At 66.2% G+C, this 23,431-nt stretch overlaps 1 protein-coding gene and 1 long non-coding RNA gene across 2 annotated transcripts in view; both read right to left on the bottom strand.

The window, feature by feature from the left end:
• The window catches only part of PLEC (plectin), a 70,038-nt gene that overhangs the window by 6,000 nt on the left and 40,607 nt on the right, over positions 1-23,431 (bottom strand). The window contains exons 33-69 of the mRNA XM_062515304.1: positions 18,423-18,583; positions 16,889-17,154; positions 16,638-16,758; positions 16,407-16,463; positions 15,724-15,836; positions 15,217-15,341; positions 14,496-14,772; positions 14,148-14,441; positions 13,831-14,100; positions 13,577-13,641; positions 13,132-13,512; positions 12,367-12,980; positions 11,787-11,951; positions 11,484-11,644; positions 10,960-11,119; positions 10,802-10,886; positions 10,086-10,381; positions 9,849-9,968; positions 9,638-9,745; positions 9,325-9,543; positions 8,913-9,116; positions 8,608-8,839; positions 8,252-8,478; positions 8,041-8,163; positions 7,517-7,618; positions 7,293-7,394; positions 6,561-6,707; positions 5,668-5,823; positions 4,667-4,864; positions 4,471-4,599; positions 3,823-3,993; positions 3,563-3,718; positions 3,090-3,296; positions 2,429-2,548; positions 1,991-2,160; positions 1,268-1,427; positions 685-882 (exon numbers count right to left, since the gene is read on the bottom strand). Coding sequence (XP_062371288.1) covers positions 685-882; positions 1,268-1,427; positions 1,991-2,160; positions 2,429-2,548; positions 3,090-3,296; positions 3,563-3,718; positions 3,823-3,993; positions 4,471-4,599; positions 4,667-4,864; positions 5,668-5,823; positions 6,561-6,707; positions 7,293-7,394; positions 7,517-7,618; positions 8,041-8,163; positions 8,252-8,478; positions 8,608-8,839; positions 8,913-9,116; positions 9,325-9,543; positions 9,638-9,745; positions 9,849-9,968; positions 10,086-10,381; positions 10,802-10,886; positions 10,960-11,119; positions 11,484-11,644; positions 11,787-11,951; positions 12,367-12,980; positions 13,132-13,512; positions 13,577-13,641; positions 13,831-14,100; positions 14,148-14,441; positions 14,496-14,772; positions 15,217-15,341; positions 15,724-15,836; positions 16,407-16,463; positions 16,638-16,758; positions 16,889-17,154; positions 18,423-18,583 — 6,860 coding nt within the window. The remainder of the gene's footprint in view (positions 1-684; positions 883-1,267; positions 1,428-1,990; positions 2,161-2,428; positions 2,549-3,089; positions 3,297-3,562; positions 3,719-3,822; positions 3,994-4,470; positions 4,600-4,666; positions 4,865-5,667; positions 5,824-6,560; positions 6,708-7,292; positions 7,395-7,516; positions 7,619-8,040; positions 8,164-8,251; positions 8,479-8,607; positions 8,840-8,912; positions 9,117-9,324; positions 9,544-9,637; positions 9,746-9,848; positions 9,969-10,085; positions 10,382-10,801; positions 10,887-10,959; positions 11,120-11,483; positions 11,645-11,786; positions 11,952-12,366; positions 12,981-13,131; positions 13,513-13,576; positions 13,642-13,830; positions 14,101-14,147; positions 14,442-14,495; positions 14,773-15,216; positions 15,342-15,723; positions 15,837-16,406; positions 16,464-16,637; positions 16,759-16,888; positions 17,155-18,422; positions 18,584-23,431) is intronic.
• LOC134043897 (uncharacterized) lies at positions 21,773-23,144 on the bottom strand. Its single transcript, XR_009933200.1, has 2 exons — positions 22,495-23,144; positions 21,773-22,373 (listed from the first exon to the last, which is right to left on the bottom strand). It is a non-coding gene; the product is annotated as an uncharacterized LOC134043897 (long non-coding RNA).

The raw sequence follows: 23,431 nt of genomic DNA, 5'->3' as shown, positions 1-23,431 counted from the left end.
CACCTCACAGCCCCACGCAGCGCCACACACTGAGCCCATGAATCCCACAGAGAGCCCCAAAAGGCACAGCCCCCACACCACCCAGGTAGTCACAAAGATTGCCCCAAATGCACAGCCACCCACCAAGCCTGGGCACCCCACACCCCCCAAAGCAGCACCCTGCACCCCACACCCCACAGAGCATGCCCAAATCACCACCCCAGCACCCCACACCCCCCAAATCACCATCCCAGCACCCCACACCACCCAAATCACCACCCCAGCACCCCACACCCCACAGAGCACCCCCAAATCACCACTCCACACCCCCAGCACCCCACAGTCCACAGAGCACTCCCAAAACGCCACCCCCAAATCACCACCCAGCACTCCACAGCCCCCGAAGCACGACTCCAGATCCCCCAAAACACCACCCTACCCCCCCACCCCCATCCCAGCCTTCCCACGTGGGTGCAGCAGCCACAGACCCCAACTTAAGGGGGTTCCCCTGCTGCCCCCCCAGCCCGGGGGACTTCTCCTGCTGTCCCCCCGACCTGGGGGTTTCTGCAGACCCCAGCAGAGGGGTGTTCCCCGGCTGCCCCCAACTCCACCCCAGGGGTATTCCCCCTTCCCCTGTGACCCCCACCCCAGGGGGGGTTCCCTGTGCCCCCCCACTCCAGGGGGGTTCCCTGTGCCCCCCCTCACCTGCCGCAGCGCCGCCTCCAGCCGGGCCTGCTTGCCCAGGGACATTTTGCAGACCAGGTCCCAGCGGGTGCTGAGCTCCTCCACCTGCTGCTGCAGCCACTGCGAGTCCACGCTGCTGCTGCCGCGCGTCAGGTCCCGCACCGAGCGCTTCAGAGTCTTGATGCAGCTGGCACGTTTGCCCAGCTCCTTCTGGAACACCTGCAGGAAGGGTGGGAGGGTGGGATGGGGGCTCACCTGGACCCCACTGCTGTGCAGGGCTCCCCTGAACCCCCACATCCTCATAGCAGTGGGCACGGGGCTCTCCTGCACCCCAAACCCTCACAGCAATGGGCACAGGGCTCTCCTGCACCCCAAAATCTTATCAGCTCTGGGGTACATGTGGGGCATAAGCAGAGGTCAAGCCGGTGCCACTGCAGTAGCCAATGTCCCATCCAGGGGCCAATGTCCCATCCAGTGGCCAATGCCCCCTCCCATGGGCAATGCCCCATTTCATGCCTGGCTCTGGTCCTCTCCCAGATGGACCTGGGCACACCCTGGTGGCCAGCACTGGCCAGGGCCCCCCTGCTTGCCCCCAGCCACTCACCTTGTGCTTGTCCATGAGGTCCCCAACCAGGTCGCGGTCGCCACCGACGGGTGCGTCCTCGCAGAGCTGCGGCTCGGCGCGGTACAGCCAGTCCATGAGGGCCTGCAGCGCATCCGTGAACTTGCCCGAGAACAGCAGGCTCTCCTCCAGCTTGTGCTGCCTGCCGGGGGGCATGGGGGCACGGGGGTCATGAGGGGCACAGGGGGCACTGAGCTGCTGGGGGCACGGGGCTGGAGGGAATGGGGTTGGAGGCACATGGATGGGGGTGCATGGGGCTGGGGGGCACCCCGTGGAGCCACCCCTCAGGACTGGCAGTGCTGTTATGGACAGGACAGGTCCTGGCAGCACCTTTATGGATAGGGATGGGTCCTGGCAGTGCCCTTGTGGGCAGGGACAAGTCCTGGCAGTGTCATTATGAATATTTTCATCCCATACCATTTCCATCCCTATTCCTATTCCTATTCCATCCCACGGATCCCATCCCAAATCCCACCTCTCCGTGGCCTGGCTGTACATCCCATCCCATCCCATCCCATCCCATCCCATCCCATCCCATCCCATCCCATCCCATCCCATCCCATCCCATCCCATCCCATCCCATCCCATCCCATCCCATCCCATCCCATCCCATCTCCCATCCCATCTCCCATCCCATCTCCCATCCCATCTCCCATCCCATCTCCCATCCCATCTCCCATCCCATGGATCCCATCCCATTCCCACCTCTCCGCGGCCTGGCTGCACAGTGCATCCCAGCGCTCCTTCAGCTCCCCCAGCAGCTCCTCCAGGGGCTGCAGGTCCTGGGGGAGCCGTGCCCCCTCCCTCAGCGCCCGCCCGCTCCGCAGCGTGGCCTCGTACACCGGGCGCTTGGCCCGCAGAACCTTCTGGAATGCCTGCAGGGCCCCCCACACCCCACAGGTGGGTGTTGGGTCCCCCAGATGGGGTGGGGGGAGAGGAGGCTCCCTCCTCCCCCAAAAGCTCTGGGGGGCTTGGGATGCCAACACCCTTTGGCCCAGGTCTGCCACCCAGATCTCCCAGCTCTGCAGAATGGACCTGGGGCATCCATTCCCTGTCCAACCCCCTCTGGAGCTGGGGATGCCCCCATCTGCAGCCCCCAGAACCCCAGTTCTGCACTCCCTGCACCAAGGAGCCAAGCCCCACCTTGTGCTCAGCCAGCTGGCACTTGATCTCCTCCTGGCCGGTGGCCGCGTCCTGCGGCACTTCCAGGGTCTGCTCCACCTCATCCATCCAGTCCAGAAGCAGCCGCCGGGACTCGCTGAACTGCAGGGGAGAGAGGGGAGAGCTGAGGGGGCGGTGGGGGCTGCAGGGAGCTGTGGGGGGACACACAGGGGCAAAGCGGATCTGGGGCAACCCAAACAGGAGCTGTGGAGCAACACAAGGGAGCGGCACAACCTGGGCACCACCATGGGGCAATCCATGGGCCAGTACAGCCCAGTGACGGCACAGCAGGGCCCAGGTCATGGAATCAACAGTCCTGGGATGGTTTGGGTTGGAAGGACCTTAAAGCCCATCCAAATCCACCCCTGCCATGGCAGGGACACCACTGTCCCAGGCTGCCCCAACCCCTGTCCAATCTGGTCTTGGACACTTGCAGGGATGGGGCAGCCACAGTGTCTCCAGGAAACCACCTTCATAGGGAAGAATTCCTTCCCAAAATCCGGCAGTGGGAAGCCATTCGCAGCGTCCTGTCCCTCCAGGCCTGTGTCCAAAGCCAGCCAAGGGGCAGAGCCCCCTCCCCAGCCTGTAGCTATGTCCTGGTGTACTGGATTGTGCCCTGGTGTACTGGGCAGTGTCCCAGTACCTGCTTGCTGCGTTTTCGGGCCTCCTCCAGCACAGCCCCGCGCTCAGCTGCCCGCTGCAGGACCTTGCCCAGGCGCTCCCGGGCTGCCAGCACCAGGTTCTGGATGACAGCCCCGTCCTGCTTCCGACTGAAATCCTTGAGGCGCGCAGCCACGGACTCCAGGCTGGCCAGCTTCTCCCCGTGGGCATTTGCCTCCTTCACCAGGGCCTGCGGGGAGGGGGTAGCTGAAGGCAGGGGGTCCTGGGACAGGTGAGGAACCCCCAGGCACAGCCCTTGCCAGGATGGGACAGGGAGAACTGGGAACCCGTGCCAGGATGGGACAGGGAGCACCAGGCACATGCCGGGCATGGCACAGAGCACAGTCTCTCCCCTGCTGTGGGGACAGAATTCCCACTTCCAGAAACCCCGGGGTGATCCCTGCAGGTGCCACTCAGCACCCCATGGGCAGATCCAGGCACCGTGCCCGCCCTTGCCTTGTGCTCCTGGATCTGGGCGGTGACGGTGTCCAGGACGAAGCTGGGGGGCGCGGGGGACCCCAGCATCTCCTCGGCCTGGGCCACCCAGCGCAGCAGCTCCTGTGCCGAGCCGTGGAACTCGGTGCTGACCGTCAGCCCCTCGGCCAGGCGCTCCTGCGGGCAGGGCCAGGTGCTGCTGGGGATGGGCTCACGCCGCTCCCGAGCCCCTCCGGTCACGGAGAGCCCCCCGGGGGTCACAGCCCCCCCATCCCGCACACCTTCCTCTCCTGGGCCTCGGCCTGGACGCTCTCCCATTTCTGCTCCAGCAGGCGCAGGCTGTGCTCGGTGCTGCAGGGCCGGCCGGCACAGCACGAGTCCAGCAGGCGCTGCAGCCGCTCCCGCAGACCCCGGTATGGAACGGCCCGAGCCTCCAGCTCCCGGCACAGCTCCTGGGGGACACAGGGACAGTGGGACACAGGGACAGAGAGAGAGTGAGACAAAGGGACAGCTCCCGCCATCACCGCCATCAGCATCCGGACACGGAGTGGGAGAAGGAACGGACAGGGATTGGAACGGGGATGGGAACAGGGGTGGGAACAGCGATGGGGATGTGGAGGGGTCAGGTAAAGTAGCCAGGGGACAGGGATGGGGACAAGGGAGACAGCCACAGTGAACAGTGAGAAGGGATGAAGACAGCGATGCGGGTGGGGACAGGAACAGGTTCAGGGCAAGGAACAAGGACAAAGACATGTCCTGCTCTGTCTTACAGAGCTAGAGCAGATGAGGGAGGGGTAGCAGGCTCTGCCTGGCTGGGGAGAGGAGGCAGCAGAGGCCCAGCAGTGTGGAGAAGGGCGGATCTGGGGCACACATCCCCCCAAGAGATCAACAGGTCCTGCAGCAGGGCCCAGGCTGGCACTGGCTCTCACCAGGTGTGCGTTGAGCTTCTCTTTGGTGGCATCTGGGTGGCCCCAGGCCGGCTTGGAGCAGAAGAGCTGCAGCTCCACCTGCTCCAGCCACTGCAGCAGCTCGGTGATCTCCAGGGTGATGTCCTGCACCTGGGGGCGAGGCGGGGTTCAGCGCCGGCCCCGCGGTTCTGCAGCCCCGCGGCTGCCTCGGCCGTACCTGGCTGAGGTTGTTCTCCAGCTCCAGCTGCCGGCTCTCAGTCTCGCTGAGCACCAGCTCCCAGTGCTGCCCCAGCTGCTGCAGGCTGCGCTGCAGCCCCTCCACGCTGTCCCCCAGGCTGGAGAGCAGCAGCCCCTGCCCGGCCTCGGTCACCGACTGCACCGTGCGGGCGTGGGACATCACATCGGTCCGCAGCACCTGGGGTGGAGGGGGGGGTCACGGCGGAGAACCCACACCCCACACCCCACGGTGTGCACCATGCAGAGCTCCTCACCCCAAGACACCTCTGCTGCCCGCAGCACCCCTGGCACCGCAGCACTGGGGATTTGGGGTGTCCCCCTGGGCAAGGATGGAACCCGTGAGTGCCCCCAGCTGGGGGACACCCAGCAGACGCGTGGCCTGGACAGCCACAGAGGGGACAGGTAGCCCTTGCACGGCCCCCCCTTGCCCGGCCCTCGCAGCCTCGCCCGCATCAGGCACGTCAGGAGCGTGCCCGGGCAAGGGGCTGTGGCACAACTCATTCCTGCCGTGATGGCACCGCGGGAGGAGACGCATCCCCGAGCTGCAGCCTGCCCAGCCCGGCTGCCGCAGCACCCGAGGAGGGGCCGGGCAGTGCCCTGTGGCCAGCGCACCCACCCTAGGGTGCCACCACAGCCAGAACCCCCGGCACACCCACCCAGGGGTGTCACCACAGCCAGAGGGACAATGTTGGGGAGGGGTGGGGGAGGGGCAATAAGGGGGGTGGGGGAGGGGCTAGTGGTCAGTGGTCACTCAGGGTCACTCAGGGGTCATTCAGTGGTCACTGGTCACTCATTGGTCACTCAGGGTTCAGTGGTCATTCAGGGTCACTCAGTGGTCACTCAGGGGTCATTTGGGGTCACTCGGGGGTCATTCAGGGGCCACTCAGGGTCACTCAGTGGTCAGTACTCTGGACCACCCAGCACACCCCCCCGTCAGCGTGGCTGTGGCCATGGCCCTGTGGCCACTCGGGGCCCCCTCACCCTGTGCTTGGCCAGCTCGATCTCGCAGCTCTGCAGGTCGGGCCGCAGCGGGGCCGGCTCCTGCAGCTGCTCCGCGGTTCGGCGCAGCCACTGCAGCAGCTCCCGGAGCTGGTGCTGGAACTGCCCCAGCCCCAGCAGCGCCGCCTCCAGCTGGTGCTGTCGGGAGAGAGAGGAGAGACCCAGCTGTGAGCTCAGAGAGTGCCCAGTGCCATCCCAGTACACTTCCAGTACCACCCAGTGCCATCCCAATGGAACTGCCCCAGCCCCGGCAGCGCCGCCTCCAGCTGGTGCTGCCCGGAGAGAGAGGAGAGACCCGGCTGTGAGCTCAGAGAGTGTCCAGTGCCATCCCAGTACACTCCCTGTGCCATCCCAATGTCATCCCAGTGCTATCCCAGTGTTCAGAGAGCACGCAGTGTCCACCCAGTGCCATCCCAGTACCAGCCCAATGCTCAGAGAGCACCCAGTGCCACCCAGTGCCATCCCAGTGCTCACCCAGTGCCCACACGGTCCTGGGAACTCCCCCAGCACCCCCCCAGTGCCCACATGGCCTTGTGTACCCATCCAATGCCCGCCCAGAACCCACCCAGTGCCCATGCCGCACCCTCCCAGTGCCCACCCAGTGCCCTCCCAGTGCCCACTCAATGCCCACAGCCCTGGGAACCCACCCAGCACCCCTCCAATGCCCACCCAGCACCCACCTAGCACCCTCCCACCACCTTCCCAGTGCTCACTCAGTGCCCTCCCAGTGCCCACACGGCCATGGGAACCTACCCAACACTCCCCAGTGCCCACCCAGAATCCCTCACGTTGAGCCAGCACCCCCAGGACATGCCCACCCAGCACCATCACATGTGCTGCCAGCTGTGCCCTGTGCCCACGTGCCCCCTCCCCACCTGTCGGCTGACGATCTCCTCCTCGAGGTGGTCCCAGCGCTGGCGGAAGTCGCTGAGCGTGCCCGGGGGGTCCCCGTGCCCCGTACCCCCTTGGTGCCGCAGGCTCTCCACATCCACCTTGCACTGGTACAGCTCCCGCTTGAACTCCTGGGTGGTGCCACCGCTTGGTGACCCTGGCCCCACACACCAGGACGGGGTCTGCCTGACCCCACGGCCACCCCCATGGCACCCCATGGCCACCCTATGGTAACACGTGGCACCACATGGCCACCCCATCACACCCCACAGCACCCCTAGACACTCCATGGCACCCCACAGCACCCCATGGCACCTCTTGGCACTCCATGGCACCCCTTGGAACCCCATGGCACCCCTAGACATCCCTTGGCACTCCATGGCACCCCACAGCACCCCTTGGCACCCCACGGGGCCCCATGGAGCCCCACGGCCCCACCTGACACCCCATGGCACCCCTTGGCACCCCATAGCCTCCCCTGACACCCCACGGCACTGGGCCCTGAGCTGCTCCTGTGGGGGTGCCCAACCCACCCAGGGACTTGTGCGGGACAGGACTTGGCCACCCAGCACCCAGCACTTGGCCACCTTCCACAGCACTGGGGCACTGGCACTGCCCAACCTCCATCCCACCTGTGCCTGGAGCCCTCCCTGCCCCTGCCAACCCCCAGAGACAGGGGCAGGACGTGGCACAGCCAGCGTGGCACACCGTGGCACCTTGAGCTCCGCCAGCTGCTGCTGCACCATGTCCAGGTCCCCTCCGAGCAGGAACTCCTCGGCCATTCGCAGCTCGGCCGCATCCAGCCACTCCAGCAGCCTCTGGGGACAGGGAGGACAGGGGGGTTGGGGACCCCATGTGGCCCCATGGTCCCTCACACCCCGGAGCGGGCACAGGAAGATGGCACAGCTCCCTCCATGGGGGATGTGCCCGATGCACCCACCTGCATGGTGTCCTGGTAGCTGAGGGCAGCCTGGAGCTGCTCCTCGAGGCGCCCGTTCCGCTCCGTCCACACCCGGCTCAGGCTGTGCCAGGACGAGTAGAGCTGCAGGTACAGCGGTCAGTGGTGCCACGGCAGGGCCAGGGCATGGGGGGACACGATGTGGGGGTCAGGGTGGGCAGGGGGTCAGCAGTGCCATGGGGGTGCAGGGTGTGGGGGGCACTAGGGCCAGGGAGGTGGCTGGGGCACAGGGGTGGCACCGCATGGACCTGGGTGTCAGAGACACTGTGTCAGTGCCTGGGCACAGGGGTGGCACTGCAGGGACATCCAGAGATGGGGATCAGGGACACCCTGGGAGTGTCTGGGCAAAAGGGTGCCACAGGGGTGGCACTGTGGCAGTGCCGGGGCACAGGAACAGTGCAGTTGTGTGGGGTCAGTGGCTCTGCTGGGCACTGGGGACACGCCAACCCCTCAAGCAGCACCTCCAGGACCCTGCCCCTGTCTGAAGCCAGCCCAGGGTCACTCACATCGTCCAGGCTCTTGGTGACATCCGGCTTGTCGGGATCACCGCAGGAGGCCATTAGCTCCACGCCCAGGCTGCCCAGCGTGTCCAGCTCGCCCTGCAGCGCGTCGATGTCCTCCCGCAGCGCCTGGGCAGGGCAGGGGGCTCAGGGCACTGCCCACCCCAGGGGCTGTCCATACCAGGGCACTGCCCACCAAGCCCCTGCACAGCCGTACCTGCATGGTGCGCAGCCGCGTGCGGATGGCCTCGGGCTCGCCACCGGTCTCCTCCAGCCCCAGCACCAGCTGCTGGGTGTCACTGAGTGCCACGGCCAGCTCAGACAGGCCATGCCAGAAGCGCTCGGCCAGTGCCAGCAGCTCCCGGAGCCATCGTTCCCGCTCCTGGCAGCGGCCACGCAGGCAGTCCCACTGTGACAGCAGCTGTGCCGTGCGCTCCTGGATCCCTGCGGGGCGCAGCGGGCCTGGGGTCAGGGTGCTCATGAGGGTACCAAGGGCCCTGGCACCCATACACAGCCCCACAGGGACATGGATCTCCTGCCAGTCAGGCCGTGCCCACCCCTCCATGCCAGTACCTCTGGCTGCGGCGTCAGAGCTGACCGCCTGCATGGTGGCCAGCAGCTCCTCGCCCTGTGCACGGATGCCCTCCAGGGCCACCCCGAGCTTCTCCAGCTCAGCCAGGGCCAGGCTGTTCTCCCGGATCTGTTCCCTCAAGTGCGCTGCGTCACCACGGACGGGGGGCTGGCTCTGCAGCCGGCTCTGCAGCCGCTCCAGGCACTCCAGCAGCAGATCCATGCGTTCCGACAGCTGAGGAGCAGCCCAGTGACTCGAGGGCACGGCCCTGGGGATGTGCCCCAGCCGGGCAGTGCCAGCCCCGTACCTGGCTGTACCGCGGCAGGGCGTCCTCCAGCAGAGCTGCGGCCTGGCGCACGCGCTCACGGATGTGGCCGTACTGCTCCTCCAGCTCCTGCCAGCGCCGCTGGAACGGGGCTCCCTGCTCCGGGCTCAGCTCCAGCAGCTGTCCTGACACACGCTGCAGCTTCCCCACCAGTGGTCGGTGCTCGGCAATGGCCTCGCGCAGGCTCTGGTGGCAAGGAGGAGCCGTGGGGGTGCATTGGGGTGGGATGTCCCCCATGGGGGGCACCCACAGGGATGCATCCCAGATGATTCCCGTTTGTTGGGTGCCCCAGCCCAGTGGTCCCTGTGATGATACCACCCTTGTCCCATCACCTCTCCACTTCCAACCTGTGGGGTGACCGAGCGAGTCCCTCTTGCCCCTGCCCTGCCCACACCTGCAGCAGCGCCTGCTGCTCCTTGAAGGCCTCGTAGCTGATGGCGTTGGGGGAGAGCTGCACCCCCAGGGCCTGCGTCTCCTCCAGCCAGGGCAGCAGCTCCTCAAGGGCCTCGGAGAACTGGGTGAGCAGGGACTGGGCGTGCTCCAGCTGCACGGCACAGGCACCACTGCGCAGGGACAGCTGCTCCGTGTGCTCCCTCAGCGCCTGCACCGATGGCTGCGGAGAGCAGGAGTCACCGCGTGGGCGGGGGACACTGGGCACGGCCATCCCTGGGTGCTGGCCGTGTCCCCCCAGCTCCCTTCCAGCTCACCTGGAGGCGCTGCCGCAGGGGCTCAGGGCAGCAGCGCAGCAGCGGCTCCGAGAATCCCAGCAGGCGCTCAGCCAGGCCCCGGCAGTGCAGGATCTCGGCGGAGAGCAGCTGAAATGGAGCAGCAGGTGGATGCCAGGTCCTGGCAGGAGCTGGCAGGATGGGGATGCCAAGCCAGCGCCCCCGGGACCCCTGGGCAGTGCTGCAGACCCACCTTCTGCTCAGAGAGCTGCGAGCGGAGAGCCTCGGCATCCAGCTGCACGCGGCCGATCTCCTCCAGCCGCTCACCCAGCCCAGCCACACGGGCGAGCTGGGACTCAAGCACCTGCTCAAACTGCAGCAGAGGGACAGGCGTGAGCCAGGGAGGCTGTGAATGCACCGGGACAGCTGCCTGGGTATGTGCAGCACATGCCACGGGACTGTGCCACAACCCGGCCTGTCCCATCCAGACCGAACTGCCCCAGACAGCGGTGCTGGGAATGGGGAGGGGCTCAGCGTCCCACACCTTCTCCCTGTCACTGGCAGTGACTGAGGGCTCCTGGCCATCCTGCTGGCTCTCCAGCTCGCCCAGTTCCTTCTCCATGCGGCTCAGCCACAGTGCCAGGTCCTCAGGGGCCGTGCCCAGGCGAGATGAGGCCTCCAGGGTCTGCCCCAGCCGGTGTGCAGTGTCAGCGCTGCTCTGGCCCACGATCAGGTACCGCATCCTCAGTGACTCCATCTTCTCCTGCGTCAGCTGGGCCTCCTCCCCTGTGGCAGCGTGACACTGGCATCACTGCCACCGCACTGGCATCCCTGGACATGGAACTGAGCACACCGACAGCTTCCAAACACGTGACCATCACTCTGTCCTGACCTTTCCCCTCTGCTACCCCTACTGCTGCTGCTCCCAGGCCCAGCTCTGGCCAGTGACACCCAGCTCTGGCCAGTGACACCTAGCTCCCCAGCTGCACCTCACCACCACTGAAGCGTGTCCCACCCTGGCCCCTCTGCATCCCATGGGGTGCTGTCTGCCCCCTCACATCAGGCCACGGCTCCTGCTGGGGAGCAGCACACCCCAAGGACACCCAGGGGTCCCCTTGTTGGCTGCTGGCCACTGTCTGTGCTCATCCCATCCCAAGTCCCACGGTCCTGACCCTGTGGCCACCACTCCCAGCCGTTGCCACTCGCCTGTCACCATCTCCAGGACCCGCTGCCCGCTCTCCAGGGCGCCATCCAGCTCTCCCAGCCGCCCACGGATCTCCTCACAGAGGGCCTGTAGCAGTGACCAGCGATGACACGGATGCCCGTGCCACCCTGTGCCCACCTCATACCCAACCTGTGCCCACCTGGGTCTTCTGGTGGGCATCCTGCACACGGCCCACACAGCCGTCAGCGCGCCAGAGCTGGGCCAGCTGCCGCTCTGTGGCACCGAGCCACTCCTGGAAGGTGTCTACGGCCTCCTGGAAGCCCTGGGCTGCGGGCAGGATGCGCTCCAGGCAGCCGTACCTGCACCAGGAGGGCTGAGTGAGGTGGGCACCAACAGTCCCCGAGACAGACGTGCCAGCCAGCAAAGCCCCTCTGCCCCACACCAGGGTGCTCATGCCCCCAAACTGCCGTGAAGGGACGCAGCAAGGCCGATGTCCCCACAGAAGGGCTGGACCCTGTGCAGCCCTGAGCCCGCTGCTCCTGTGCAGCCCCAGCGATGCCATGGGGATGATCCCTCCATCGGGATGGCTCCAGTGGCAGAGGGGCAGAGCACAGGGAGATCAGGGTGTCGCAGGGACTCCATGTGGGGGACATCAGCGGGCAGAAGTTGTGCCAGCAGGACGGGGATGCCAGCCTGGCGATGAGGGCCTGGCCCCTGACCCACCTGGCTTCAGCCTCCTGCATCAGCTTGTCCCACCTCTCCCCGAGGCTGAAGAGGCCGGCGCTGCCCTCGGGGGTCACCGTGCCAGAGCCCTGTGCCGTCAGTCTGTCCTGCAGGACGAGCTCCACACGCGGCCTCCGTTCCTCCAGCAGGCGTTTCAGGAGCTGCAGGGACGGGGACACCGCGCTGTGCTGGGGACTCCAGTGCCCCCCTCCCACCTCGGCACAGCCCTGGGCTGTGGCCACTTGAATCCCGGCCCCCTAATCCCCTGCCAGGGCACGTGTGGGCAGGACATGCCCTGCTGACCTTCTGCTCCTCCAGCTGCGCCTTCACCACCTTGGCCTCCGCTGATGGCGGCTTCTGGTTGCTCACCAGCTCCTCCATATCGGCCACCCAGGCCAGCAGCCTCTCCAGCGTCTCCTGGCCCCGGTCCGTTGCCTCCTCTGGGAGAGGGACAGCTCGTGAGGACACCTGTGGGGAGAAGTGGCTGAGCCACGCCTGTGCCTGTGTGGGCAGCCATGGGGCTGGGCAGCAGCCCCCACACCATCATGCCCTCTCCCTGAGGTGACACCGGCGACTGTGGGACCCTGTCCAGCTTGCAGGGTCCTCCCTGGCATCCTTCAGGGGGCTCCCCAAAGCAGGGGCTGCACACGTTGTGCCATTGGTAATCCCTCCAGGCCCATGGCCCCCACCAGCCAAAGCTGAGGGGAGGGAGCTGGGTGCCAGGGAACCAGGCTGGGTGCCCGGCACGAGGGGTGCCACCAGCCCAGCCCACACCAGGGCATGGACGGTGACTCCACACGAGCCCTGGCCAAGGCACGTGAAGGTTAAGACTCGCTGTGGAGAAAACCATGCTGGAGGGCAGCCCTGTGGCACAGGGACTGACACGGTGTCCTCTCAGCAAGGGTCTCTGCCCGGCGGTCACCTCAGTGGCATCCATGTGTCCGGCACAGCCAGCAGCAGCGAGCTCCCCCACGCACTCCGTCAGCACGGTGACCGTCCGGGTGACCACGGGCTCGCCACCCTTCTCACCCGCCGGGTACTCTGTCACCTCCACAATCTCCGTCACGATGGTCTCCGTCACCTCCGTCACCTCCGTCACCTCCCGCGTGGTGACAGGTTTCCAGGACCAGGTGCTGCGGGGAGCGCTGGCTCTGGGAGGGGTCCAGGCTGCGCCCCCCACCTGCCCCCTCACCGGAACTCCAGCTGCACCCCCGTTCTGCACCGCCACCTCGGACTGGCTGCGCCTCAGCACCGGGCTGCCCGGCCGGCTGCGGACGGCACCGGGCCCCGGGCTCCAGCCGTTCTCCACCGGCACCGGCGCCTTCTCCGGCAGCCCCGGCCATGCCTCCGTGACGCTTTCGGCGGATGGCTGCCCCGCGTCCAGCCCGGGCTCCCGCAGGAGCTCCTCTGGCCGCCGGCTCTTCTCGCCCAGGCAGCTGGGCCGACTCACCGAGTTCCCCATGGCGTGGGCGCGGAGCCCCCACCTCAAATCCCGGCCTGTAATGAGCCAGGGGATGTGCGTTACCGGGACCACCGCGGGGCCCCCAGATCGACCCCCTCACCCCTCTGCACTGCCGGTGCTGGGGGTCCTGGCCCCCCGGCAAAGGGCTGCTAAGAGCCAGGGTACCGGGACAGGGAGACGGGACACCGCCTGTCACCGGGGCCTGGCAGAGGGAGGGGACCCCCCGGCAGTGCCCAGAGTGCCTGTCCCACGCGTCTCGGCAGCAACGCCAGGCACTGGGGAGAGGCAGATGCTCCCGCCCGGCGTCGCCTTGTGCCGTTGGATTAAGGAGGAGCCTCGAGAGAGGAGCATCTGCCCGGGGGGACGGGGGGGGGCTGAGGGCGGTGGGGGGCGACGGGGGCACCAACCGGGGGCGGGCAGGGGACAGGCAGGTGGCCACCCCCAGCCTGCAAGCCTTGCCGCAGCCATAAATCCCCGGCATGACCCGGCAGGACCCTCCCCTGGCAGACAGCCCCCCCACCTCAAGCCGCAGCCGCAGTGCTGCTACCCCCGGCCTCACACCCGGCCCTGGGCACGTGTGTACACACAAACACACGTGTGTACACACAAACACACGTGTGCAAACACTCACACGCACCCCTGCTGGGGTGGGAGGCCAGCGACAGGACCCTGCCCCAGCCGTGACAGGACACACACCTGTAGCAGCCCCTCACACGAGGGGGGAGCGCACACGCACCCCACACGCACTCACCGCGGCCGTGTCCCTGGCGTGGGTATCCCCGAGCCCCCCACGAACGGCCCGTGGAACGCGCCGTGGGCACGACCCCCGCACACCCATCCCCAGCACGCCTGTGGGTGCAGCCCCGCGGGGCACCGCGCTCCCACCGCACCCCTCCCCGCGTGTCGGGGTCCCGCGGGGCTGCACGGGCGGGTGGGCGCCCGAGAGGCGACCTGGTGAGACCCCGAGCCGCGCCACCCGCCCCGGGGGGGGGGGCAGAGAACCGCGGGACGCGGACCCCGCCCGGCACCGCGCACACCGCAGCCCCGGACCCGCGCGGAGCCCCCGCCCCGCACTCACCCCTCGGCGACTTCGGGCGTCCATGGGGCCGGGCCGGGGGCGCCGACGCCGCCGTTACCGTTCCGGGGGGGCCCGGCCTGTTCGGGGGAGCGGAGGCGGCGGGGGGAGACCCGGTCCCCGGTACCGCCGCCCCGGCCCCGCCGCCTTTGTGCGCCGCGCCCGCTGCGCGGGGGGGAGCGCGGGGCGCACCGGGCGGAGACCCCCGCACCGGCAGCGGCTCGGCGGGGCTGGTCTGACCCCGGACACACCGCCGCCCCCGTTAACCCTCCGGGAGCCGATCGCCGCCGTTACCGGGGAAACCCCCGGGGCCCCGCAGCCATCCCGCGGGGGAGGGGCGGCGCCGGCCCACCGCCCGCCCCGCGCCGCCCGGGGGGGGGGGGCGACAGCCCGCACCCCGCACTGGCCCCGGCACCGACACCTGTACCGACACCGACACCGGCGCCGGTACTTACACCGGCGCTAACACCGGCACCTGCTCCGGCTCCGAGCTCTCACCGGCACCTGCTGCTGCCCCTGCACCTGCCTCAGCACCTGCACCGGCACCAGAGCAGGCTGAGCTGCCTCACACCGAGCCCCGGGACAGCACAGCCCCACGGGGTCACAGCCCCACAGCCCCTCCAGCTCTGGGTTGGACCCCCCACCTCGGCTCTGGCCCCTCAGGCAATGGATGCTGTGGTCACTGAGGGGCTTGGCCCTGTTCCCTGGGGCTCTTTGGTTGCGGGGGGGCCCCAGCCAGTGGCCCGGGGGGGCTCAATGGAGCAGGGCTGGGCTGGGCTGGGGGGGGTCAAGCCAGGCTGCTAAGATGCTAAAGTGAAGCCCACCCCGAGAGTCAGGGTGCTGCAGGCCTGGGTCTCCAGAACCCCCTTGCTGTCACCCCGGGTGTTGGAGGGACCAGGGGGCAGCCGGGGGCTGCTCCTGCCCATGGGGTGAGCCCCATCCCCACCCTGCCCCAGTACTGAGGCCCCCCAGCCACTGAGAGCCCCCCAGGGCGGGGGTCCTGCCCCACAGAGCCGCATGGGTGCCCCTTGCTGGGCCCCGGGAGCCGTGGGGCCGCTGCAGGCGCGTCGGCCACGCTGATGGATGGGGCTCCCTGGGGTCTCCTGGGAGCGGCGGGCGGCGGGGCCGGGGGCTTTGTCTGCTGCCAGAGACGCTGCCGGGAATTAGCATCTGCCAGGGCCTCGGCGGCTCCGCACCGTCCTGCAGCAGCTCTGCATCACCCTCCCCGCACGGCTCCGGAGCCTTCCACTGCCGGCACCCGGCACCCAGCCCGGGTGTGAGCCCCAAGGTGCCCCGGGCACCCCAGAGCACCCACAGAACCCTGCCAGGCCGAAGCTGGGCAGGGGGTGAGGATGCAGCTCTTTCTCCAGAGCCACTCACCACCTCCATCCCCCGCGGCCGCCGGCAGCTCGCCCGGCACGCTCCGCAGCCCCAGGTACCGGGCTCGGGGTGGCACGGGCGCCCCGGGCAGAGGAGCCCGGCGCGGGGCACCGGGCGGGAGCGGTCGGCTGGAATCCACAGCCTCAGATCCCAGGAGCTGGGTGGGTTTCTGTGCGGCCCCGGCTTTGTCTGCGCCGGGGCCGGGATGAATGGCCCTTTCAGTTTGTGCCGTCATGTGTGCCGAGGGAGCCCGTGTGCCGGCCAGGCCTCGAACAAAAGGAGCCGGCGAGGGGCTGCGCGCGGGGCGGCGAGGAGGGGGCTACCGGCAGCCCCCGGTGCGCTGCTCCCGCTGCGGCTCCGAGCCCGGGCAGGGGGCACAGCAGCACACGGCGGCACGGGCAGTGCGTGGGCACACATCTGACTTATCTATCCTGCCCTGACAAGGGCACACCCCCTGTGCTTGGCTCTCCACCCTCACACAGCCACACACCCACCCTGCCCGGCTCTGCACCCAGGACAGGGCTGCACACTCCCTGTGCCCGGCTCTATGACCCTCACAATCCCCTCACACTCTTCACACAACTGCACACCCCTTGTGCACAGCTGCATGCACAGCCACACATCCCTTGTGCCAAGTTCTACACGCCCTGTGCTCAGCTCCACACCCCTCACACAGCCACACATCCGCTGTGCTCAGATCTGCACCCCTCACACAGCTCCACACCCCCTGTGCCCAGCTCCACACCCCCTGTGCCTGGCTCTTCACCCTCACACACCCCTCACACAGCTCCACACCCCGTGTACCCGGCTATACACCCCTCCCACAGCCACACACACGCTCTGCCTGGCTCTGCACCCCCTGTGCCCTGCTCTGCACCCTCACACACCCCTCACACCTCTGATATTTGGCCACTCTGTCCGTGCCCAGGCAGCATTGCCAAGAGCTGTGGCTGAGCCTGGTGCAGGTGGCGGCCCTGTGGCCAGCAGGGCTCCGTGGCAGTGGTACCACGAGTACCGTCAGGGCTGTGGGGCTCCCAGCCAGCGGCACCGTTGGGCTGGGGAGCTGGAGACAGGAGACCTGACACTGGAGGGTTCCAGGACTGGGCTGAAGGCCCACACCTGTGGCCAGATGCTTTCCTCCCTTCCAAGGATCAAGACCTCACCAGCCTCGGTGCAGGTGTAGGCTGGTCCTGCCCGGTTCTGTATGGCCCAGTCACACCCCAGGGCTGGACGTTACCTGCAGGGCCGTGCCGGGCTCTGGCAGCGCCAGGAGCCGCTTCTCCACGGCGTCCAGCCAGTGCCGCAGGGCAAGCAGCTGCTCCTGCACCTCCAGTCTCTGCTCTGACTGCAGACAGGCTCTGGGGAGGGAGCAGAGACACGCCAGGCTGTCCCCCCAGAGACACGCGGCCACTGTCCCCCCCTGCCCGCACTGCCCTGAGCTCCAGGCTTGCTGCCCACCTGCACCGAGAGCGTCACAGCCACCCACACCTGTGCTCACGGCTGTGCTCACTTCCACCCTGCTCGCCCCAGCACAGACAACCCACGCCCTCCCCACCCCAGCGCTGGCCCCTGAGCTGTGTCAGGTTCACCAGCTCCCCCGGCAGGGTGCCAACACCCAGGTGCACCCGCAGCTCCCAACATGGCTCATCTGGCGGTGCCCAGCTGTGCCCATACCTCTCTGTCTCCTCCCTGTCCACTGGCGACCCCTCCACGCTCTCTCCAGCGAGCCCGGTGTCCCCCGCAGCACAGTGCACCTGCAGTAGAGCAGAGGGACGGTGGGAACAGGACCCCGGGTCCTGGCAGGGGACAAGGCTCTACATTGCCCTGGCATACCCGTGTGGAGGTTTAGAGTGCTGCTGTCTCCCCAGGGATAGCCCATCCCCACCAGCTGGGACAGAGCTCCCCTGGCCAGGATCCCCCACTGTGCTCCAGCCATCACCAGTACCTGAGGCTTTGGCTCCAGCTCCTCTGAATTCCTGTGGTACACCCTGATTTCTCAGCCTTTTCCAGCTGGGATCACTCCCAGACCTCAGCCTGCTGTCTCCTGGTGTAAATCTGGTCTCCGGTGTCCCTACACCTGCTCTGTGCACTGCAGAGCCACGGCCCAGCCCCTGGGCCAGCCCACACTGACCCACAGCAAAAAAATGACCCACAGCAAAAAAATGACCAACAGCAAACTGACCCATGGAAACCCCACTGCACTGGCATGGGGCAGTGGTGTGTCTCGGATGCTCCTCAAGCTGCCAGTGCAGACACTTTGCCACAACACACCAGAAAAAAATACCAGGTAAACACCAAGATGTACAAACCAGCAATGCCCTGGCACAGGCATGGACACAGGGTATGAGCAGGCAGCAGTAACTTTGTGCCCCAGTGGAGAGTGGGACTGACAGAAGGGATCACACCAAACCTTCACCCAAAGGCTGAGGGTGATGCTGCTCCCACAGCCTGGGAGCCCTGTAATTAACTGTTTGCTAACCCTGGTGATTAAATCAAGTCACCTGGCTGAGAACAAGGAGGGGGAGACACTGCTGCATCCTCTGGGAAATGAGGCACAGCCAAAATGATGCGACAAAGATGGCAAATGGCCCAAGACCTAAACAAGGACACGACCATATTGCTAAGATGTATCAGGGGAAAGAGCCGGGGAATGTGGGCTGGATAAACGGGAGATAAGTGTGGGCTGGATTAACGGGGGATAAAACCTTCGTGGTGCAGGTGTGACACGGTGCTGCTGCCGTGGATGGACCCGGAGAAGGTGACATAAGGCAGCTGAGCAGGAGCAGCAGCACGAGGGGGCTGGGAGTGCCTGGGAAATGTGTACTGCAGAAAAAAATCCTCAGCCAGGCTCTGGTCAGGAATCCCAGCAGGAGCAGCGGTGAATTCCCTGGACAAGAGGAAGAGGCAGCAGGCAGGTGCTGGGTGCCGGTGCTGCAGCAGTTCCTCGTGGCCAGCAGAGCTCAGTCCCATCGGAGACGCTCTGGGGACACTGCTGTCACCAGCAGGGCCCCAACCAACCCACCCAGGGACCCACAGCGTGGCCACCTGCCCCAGCACTGGCACCAATGCCACCCAAACTGGATAAGCCACCAGCAGTGCCTTGCTTCCTCCAGCCCAGGGCCAGCTCGGTGTCCAGGGAGGGAACAAGGATGGCACAGCTGGGGCCACCGAGGCTCGTGGCAGCTGCAGTGCAGTCACAGGTGGTCCCACAGCCAGTGGTCCCTGGTCCTGTGTGAGCCCTCACGCCAGGGCAAGACTGCAGGGCTACAGTGCCAGCCCTGCTGCCAGAGCCGGGCACAGGGAACCAGGCAGGTGGGGGATGCCACCGCAGGTGGGCAGAAGGTAACAGCGTCTGCACTGGGAAACGCTCTCGCAGCTCAAACCCAGCCTGGGCTGCTGGGGCTGGGCTGGAGCTGCGATGATCGCTGCCAGCCTGTCCCACACACGGTGCCACGTCAGGACGTGCCGAGAGACGCGAGACCACGAGGAGCAGCGACCCCAAATGGGAGCTGGGACTGTTCACACTCCTGGGAGGGTCCCACAGTCGCCCCCTGCCCCGGGACGCTGCGGGCTCGGTCCAGAGCAACCCCCAGCTCCCGCTCGGCCACCGGACACCTCGGGCTGCCCGCGCACCAGGGGACGTGACAGCCGGGACAAACAGACCCGGAGCTGCCTGATAGGACCTGCACCGCCATCCGCGCTGTACCAGCCTGGCACTGCGCTCTGGTGCCCGGCAGGATGTGGCACTGGGGCAGCACCGTCCTCGCCCGCGCCGCGCTTCGCACGACTCACAGCCGTCCTTGGCCGGTGCAGCCGGGCTCCGAGCCTCAGCCGCACGGCCGGGGGGGTCTCGGGGTCCCTGGCCATGCAGAGGTTCAGCGCCCCAGCGAGGGGGGGGCGTGGGAGAGGCCGGTCGGTCTTTGTGGAGGAGCTGTACAGAGCGTTCCCGGCACGGCGAGGGCCGAGCCAGCAGCGCCTGGGGCGGTGGGCACAGGGAGCTGGCAGCTGCTCGGTGCCAGCAGGGCCAGGCCACGCTTGGGACAGGGGCCACGGGTCCCACACGACGGAGCAGGGCCAGGACGGGGCGGTGCTGCCACTCACACCCCGAGGGGCGGTCGGGAAACAGGCACGGAGCCAGGGAACCCCCGGGGTGTTCAGCACTCAGGTGCCGCCGCAGAGCTGAGGGATGGTTTTGATGCCTTGGGTTTTAGCTTTTATATTTTTCAGACTCTCTGCTGCTTGGTGTGTAACTCTGAAACTTCATGTTAGGTGTTAGTGAGTTCTCTTCACAGGGGGGGTTGGACAAAACAATTTTTTCTAGCTAGAGAATCAAGGACAACTGGTACCCAAAAAGCAGAAACAGCAGCGAGGGAAAGGGAAAAGCCAGGCGGCTGAGAGTTCATAGCCTGGGACTGTGGTTGGATAATTTACCCCAATATGTAGATGAACCAAAACTTAAAAAAGTGTAAAACTCATGACCAGGATCCATTTTGGGTTTGATTTGGGTGTAGCCCTGGCCGGGCTCTTGCACTGCCCAAGGTGAATCCTTTCACTAAATTCCTATTTTATCCCTTTTACTCTGCCTAGTTTCTGTTGCAGGTCAGCCTTTCCAGGCAATAGTTCAGCTCGGGGGGCGGGGAGTGTTAGCCCCAGCCCCCGCAGCAGCAGGGCAGGATGACATGCAGGGCATTAAAATGGGGAACATCATGGAGTTCTCCATGGTGACGAGTTCGGCCCAGTCACTCCCAGCTGAAGGGGCTTTGGGAGGGACAGTGGGCAGGAGGGTGGCATGGAGCAATGCACGATGATGAAGAGTGTCCGTGGACAAGGGACACCCACTGCATGGGGGAGGAGGCAGGCTCACCCCAGGAGCAGCCTGGATCTCAGGGCATCTCCCCTCCTCACCCTCCTGTGCCCCTTTGCCAGCCACTGTGAGGGAATCCTACTGCCTCAGGCACACCAGGGAGGGTCCCCGTGCCAGCAGTGTGGGGAATAGGGTCACCCCGGCACCTGGATGTGAGTCCCATGGCCTGGGAGCAGGGGGGGCTTCTCACCAAGAAACAGAACTGGACCCCACCAGTGTCAGGGGGAGTGGGGCGTGAGACATGGGACTGGGCCCATGGGGTCAGAGGGGTCTTGGTGGTCTCATGAGCTTTAGGAGAGGTTAGCGGCCTTGGAGAGGAGTCAGGAAGTTGGGGAGTAAGCAAGGAATATCTGGGGGAGCAGGGAACGCCTGGGGAAATATCTGGGGTGCCAGTGAGGTGGGGCAGGGCCCAAGCAGCTTGTGTCACCTGGAGAGTGTCTTGCTGTTCTGGGATCTCTCCTGAGCCTCCCAGTGCCTGCAGCAGCCTGTGACCCCCCCTGATGAGTCCCCCTGGCCCTAACGGCCACATCCCACTGCCGGTGGGGACAGACAGACGCTGCGGTTAATTGCTGATGGACAATGCAATTAACGTCCCACACAGCCACTACCATCTGTCCTGGCCAGCTCAGCCTCCCCACCCGGGGCTGCTGACATGCTTGGCTGGTCCTGGCACAGTCGAGACCCCACCAGCCCCTGGACATTGCAGGGGTCCTGCAAGGTCCTCACAGCTCTGGCACTCCTGGCACAGTGCCTGGGGCTCATGGCACTGCTTTGGGGTGACCTTTCTGCCTGGGGAGTCCCAGCCTAGGCTGTGTGCTGGCACCTGTCTCACTGGGCTGGACAGACCCCTTGAGCCACCTGTGCCAGTGGCTGCACCACTGTCCCCAGCTCTGTCAGGCTTTCTCTTCTGAATGCTGCTGCCCTACCAGCCAGGCCAGGCCTTCACATCCCAAACCATTCTGAAACCCCCAAGCCCCTCAGCCTCACTGCCATCCACCCACAACTGCCCAGAAAGGGAGTGCCCAGAGCACAGCCCCCACCGGGCAGAGGCCACAGTGCTGGCAGGCCTCGCAGTGGTGGCAGCACACATGGGAACAGTACCATGGAGGACAGTGTCCCTGCCCAGTCCAGAGCCCTGCTAGTGAAGGGACAGGTCTGTCCTCATACAAGCAATGCTCAGAAGCCCCCACAGCACCAGCAGCACCCACTCCCCAAAACTAGGGGTCCACTGGCCCAGTGCTGCACCCACACTGACCTCCCAGCAGCATAGGGCAGCTCTGGGGACGACCCCATGGCCCTGCTCTGTGCCTGGCAGCACCCAGGGTACACCCAGGCCCAGCACAACACCTGCACCAGGAGTTGGTCAGACCCCTGGCACCCCGACCCACTTCACCACAACCTGTGGCAGCCCACACAGCCCACGGCACGAAGCTGCAGGAGGCAATGGGGGCCCATGGCCACGGTGGCAAGGCCAAGGGGCGAACAGACCACGCAGAGCTGCCAGCTGGTTTCAGAGGATTCTCCTTTACTGCCCTTGCAGGCGAGCCCTGGGTCCGCGCTGCTCCTTTTACAGACACTTCGCGGTATGTACAAGTTTAGTGTTTTGCCCCCAAAAAGAGATGTGTTTGGGTAATTGATGGACTCCCACTGTCCCGATGAGTGATGGTCGGGGTGCAGGGGGCCCCAGGAGTGGGGACTGTCCTGGGGCCGCATGCAGTAGCACCTCATGCAAAGCCAAACGGGGTAATGAAAGCAATAATGACACCAGAGGCGGAGGGTAACATGACTGGATTTACAGGTGGCAGATGAGAGCAGGTGGGAAGGAGGAGATGTTTTGGAGATCCGCAGTGAGCCCGACACCACACTAAGAGGCCATCCCCGGGGAGGAGGGAGCGTGTGGGGCAACTGGGGGCCAGGTGACCCTGTGGGTGCTTCTTGGGCCATTGGCTGTTCAGGCACTGTGGCCCCAGTCTCTGGCTGGGGACCCTGGCAAGTGCAAAGGATGAGGGAGAACGTCCCTGTGTCCTCAGGTGTGGTCCCACCGGCCTCAGGGAGGGGGATGGGCTCCATGGCGGCGATGAGGGGAAGTGGTATGGACATCCAGCCACACTACAACAAAGCGAATAGAAAAGATGGGATGAGACAGGGAGAACAATCCATGAAATGAAGCTCGGCCATCAGTGCCGCGCACCGCTGTGGGACCAGGACAGACTGGGGAGCTCGGCGTTACCTGTGCCGGTGAGCACAGCCGAACTGCTGCCACCTCCAGGGCTCCTCTCGAGCCTGTCCACGACCTTCTGATGTCGGAGACCCAGCTCAGGAGCTCGCTCAGCGGCAATGGGAGGTCTTTGTTGGGACTGGAAAAAGATGTCTGCCAGAGAGAGAGCGCGTTAGCGCTGGCACAGGGGAGAGCCAGGGGATGGAATTACCGTGAAGAAGGAAAAGGAGGCTGGTTTTACTGAAATCTGCCTATTTCTAACAAGAGCACGTGCCAGGCTGCTACAGCATCCCATGGCCCACCCTGTGCTGCAGGGGTCCCGTGGCCCTCATGCCCTTTGTGAGGGTCAAGAAAACCCCCACGGCTCTGGGGAGTTCTGGGTGCAGGAGCTGCGCAGACCCATGCTGGGGAGCAGGCTCTGGCAGACACCTCGCAACGGGTCATGGAGTGTGAGGAAATCAACCTCGAGCAGAAGCACTTCCCAGATACACGGAGAGACAGACAGACAGACCAGCCGGCCGCAGTGGGCGCGTCCCGGAGGACGGGTGAGCGGGTGGGCTGGCGGAGGCAGGCACGCAGCGAAGCCCCTCGGCAGGCGCAGTGGTGAGCGGAGGCAGGCTCCCCCCGCGTGGCGCGGAAGCACCAGGCAGCGCCAGCGCGGCACTTACGGTCGGGGCACCGGCTCCGTGGCGTGGTGGTGGGGACGTGCCAGGAGGCCGAGGCAGGGAGATGGGGCAGCTCGGGGGCTGGGGTGCAGAGCACCCTCCTCGCTGCACCGAGGAAGGGGTCCAGGCAGCAGCTTCAGGGCTGGTGTGGTGTGGCTGGCTGTCCAGTGCTGAGGAGCCCACAATGTCCTCCTCTGGCACATCGGCTGCAGTAAGGTGGGTGCACCACAGGGCCAAGGCAGTCTCCTCCTTTGGGGTGCAGGGGCTGAAGCCGGCAGGTTAAT

The sequence above is a fragment of the Cinclus cinclus genome, chromosome 1 (assembly GCF_963662255.1).
Source record: "Cinclus cinclus chromosome 1, bCinCin1.1, whole genome shotgun sequence".
In the NCBI taxonomy this organism is placed as follows: domain Eukaryota; kingdom Metazoa; phylum Chordata; class Aves; order Passeriformes; family Cinclidae; genus Cinclus; species Cinclus cinclus.
The sequence above is the reverse complement of the archived record's forward strand: the minus strand, read 5'-3'. Positions and strand labels throughout refer to the sequence as shown.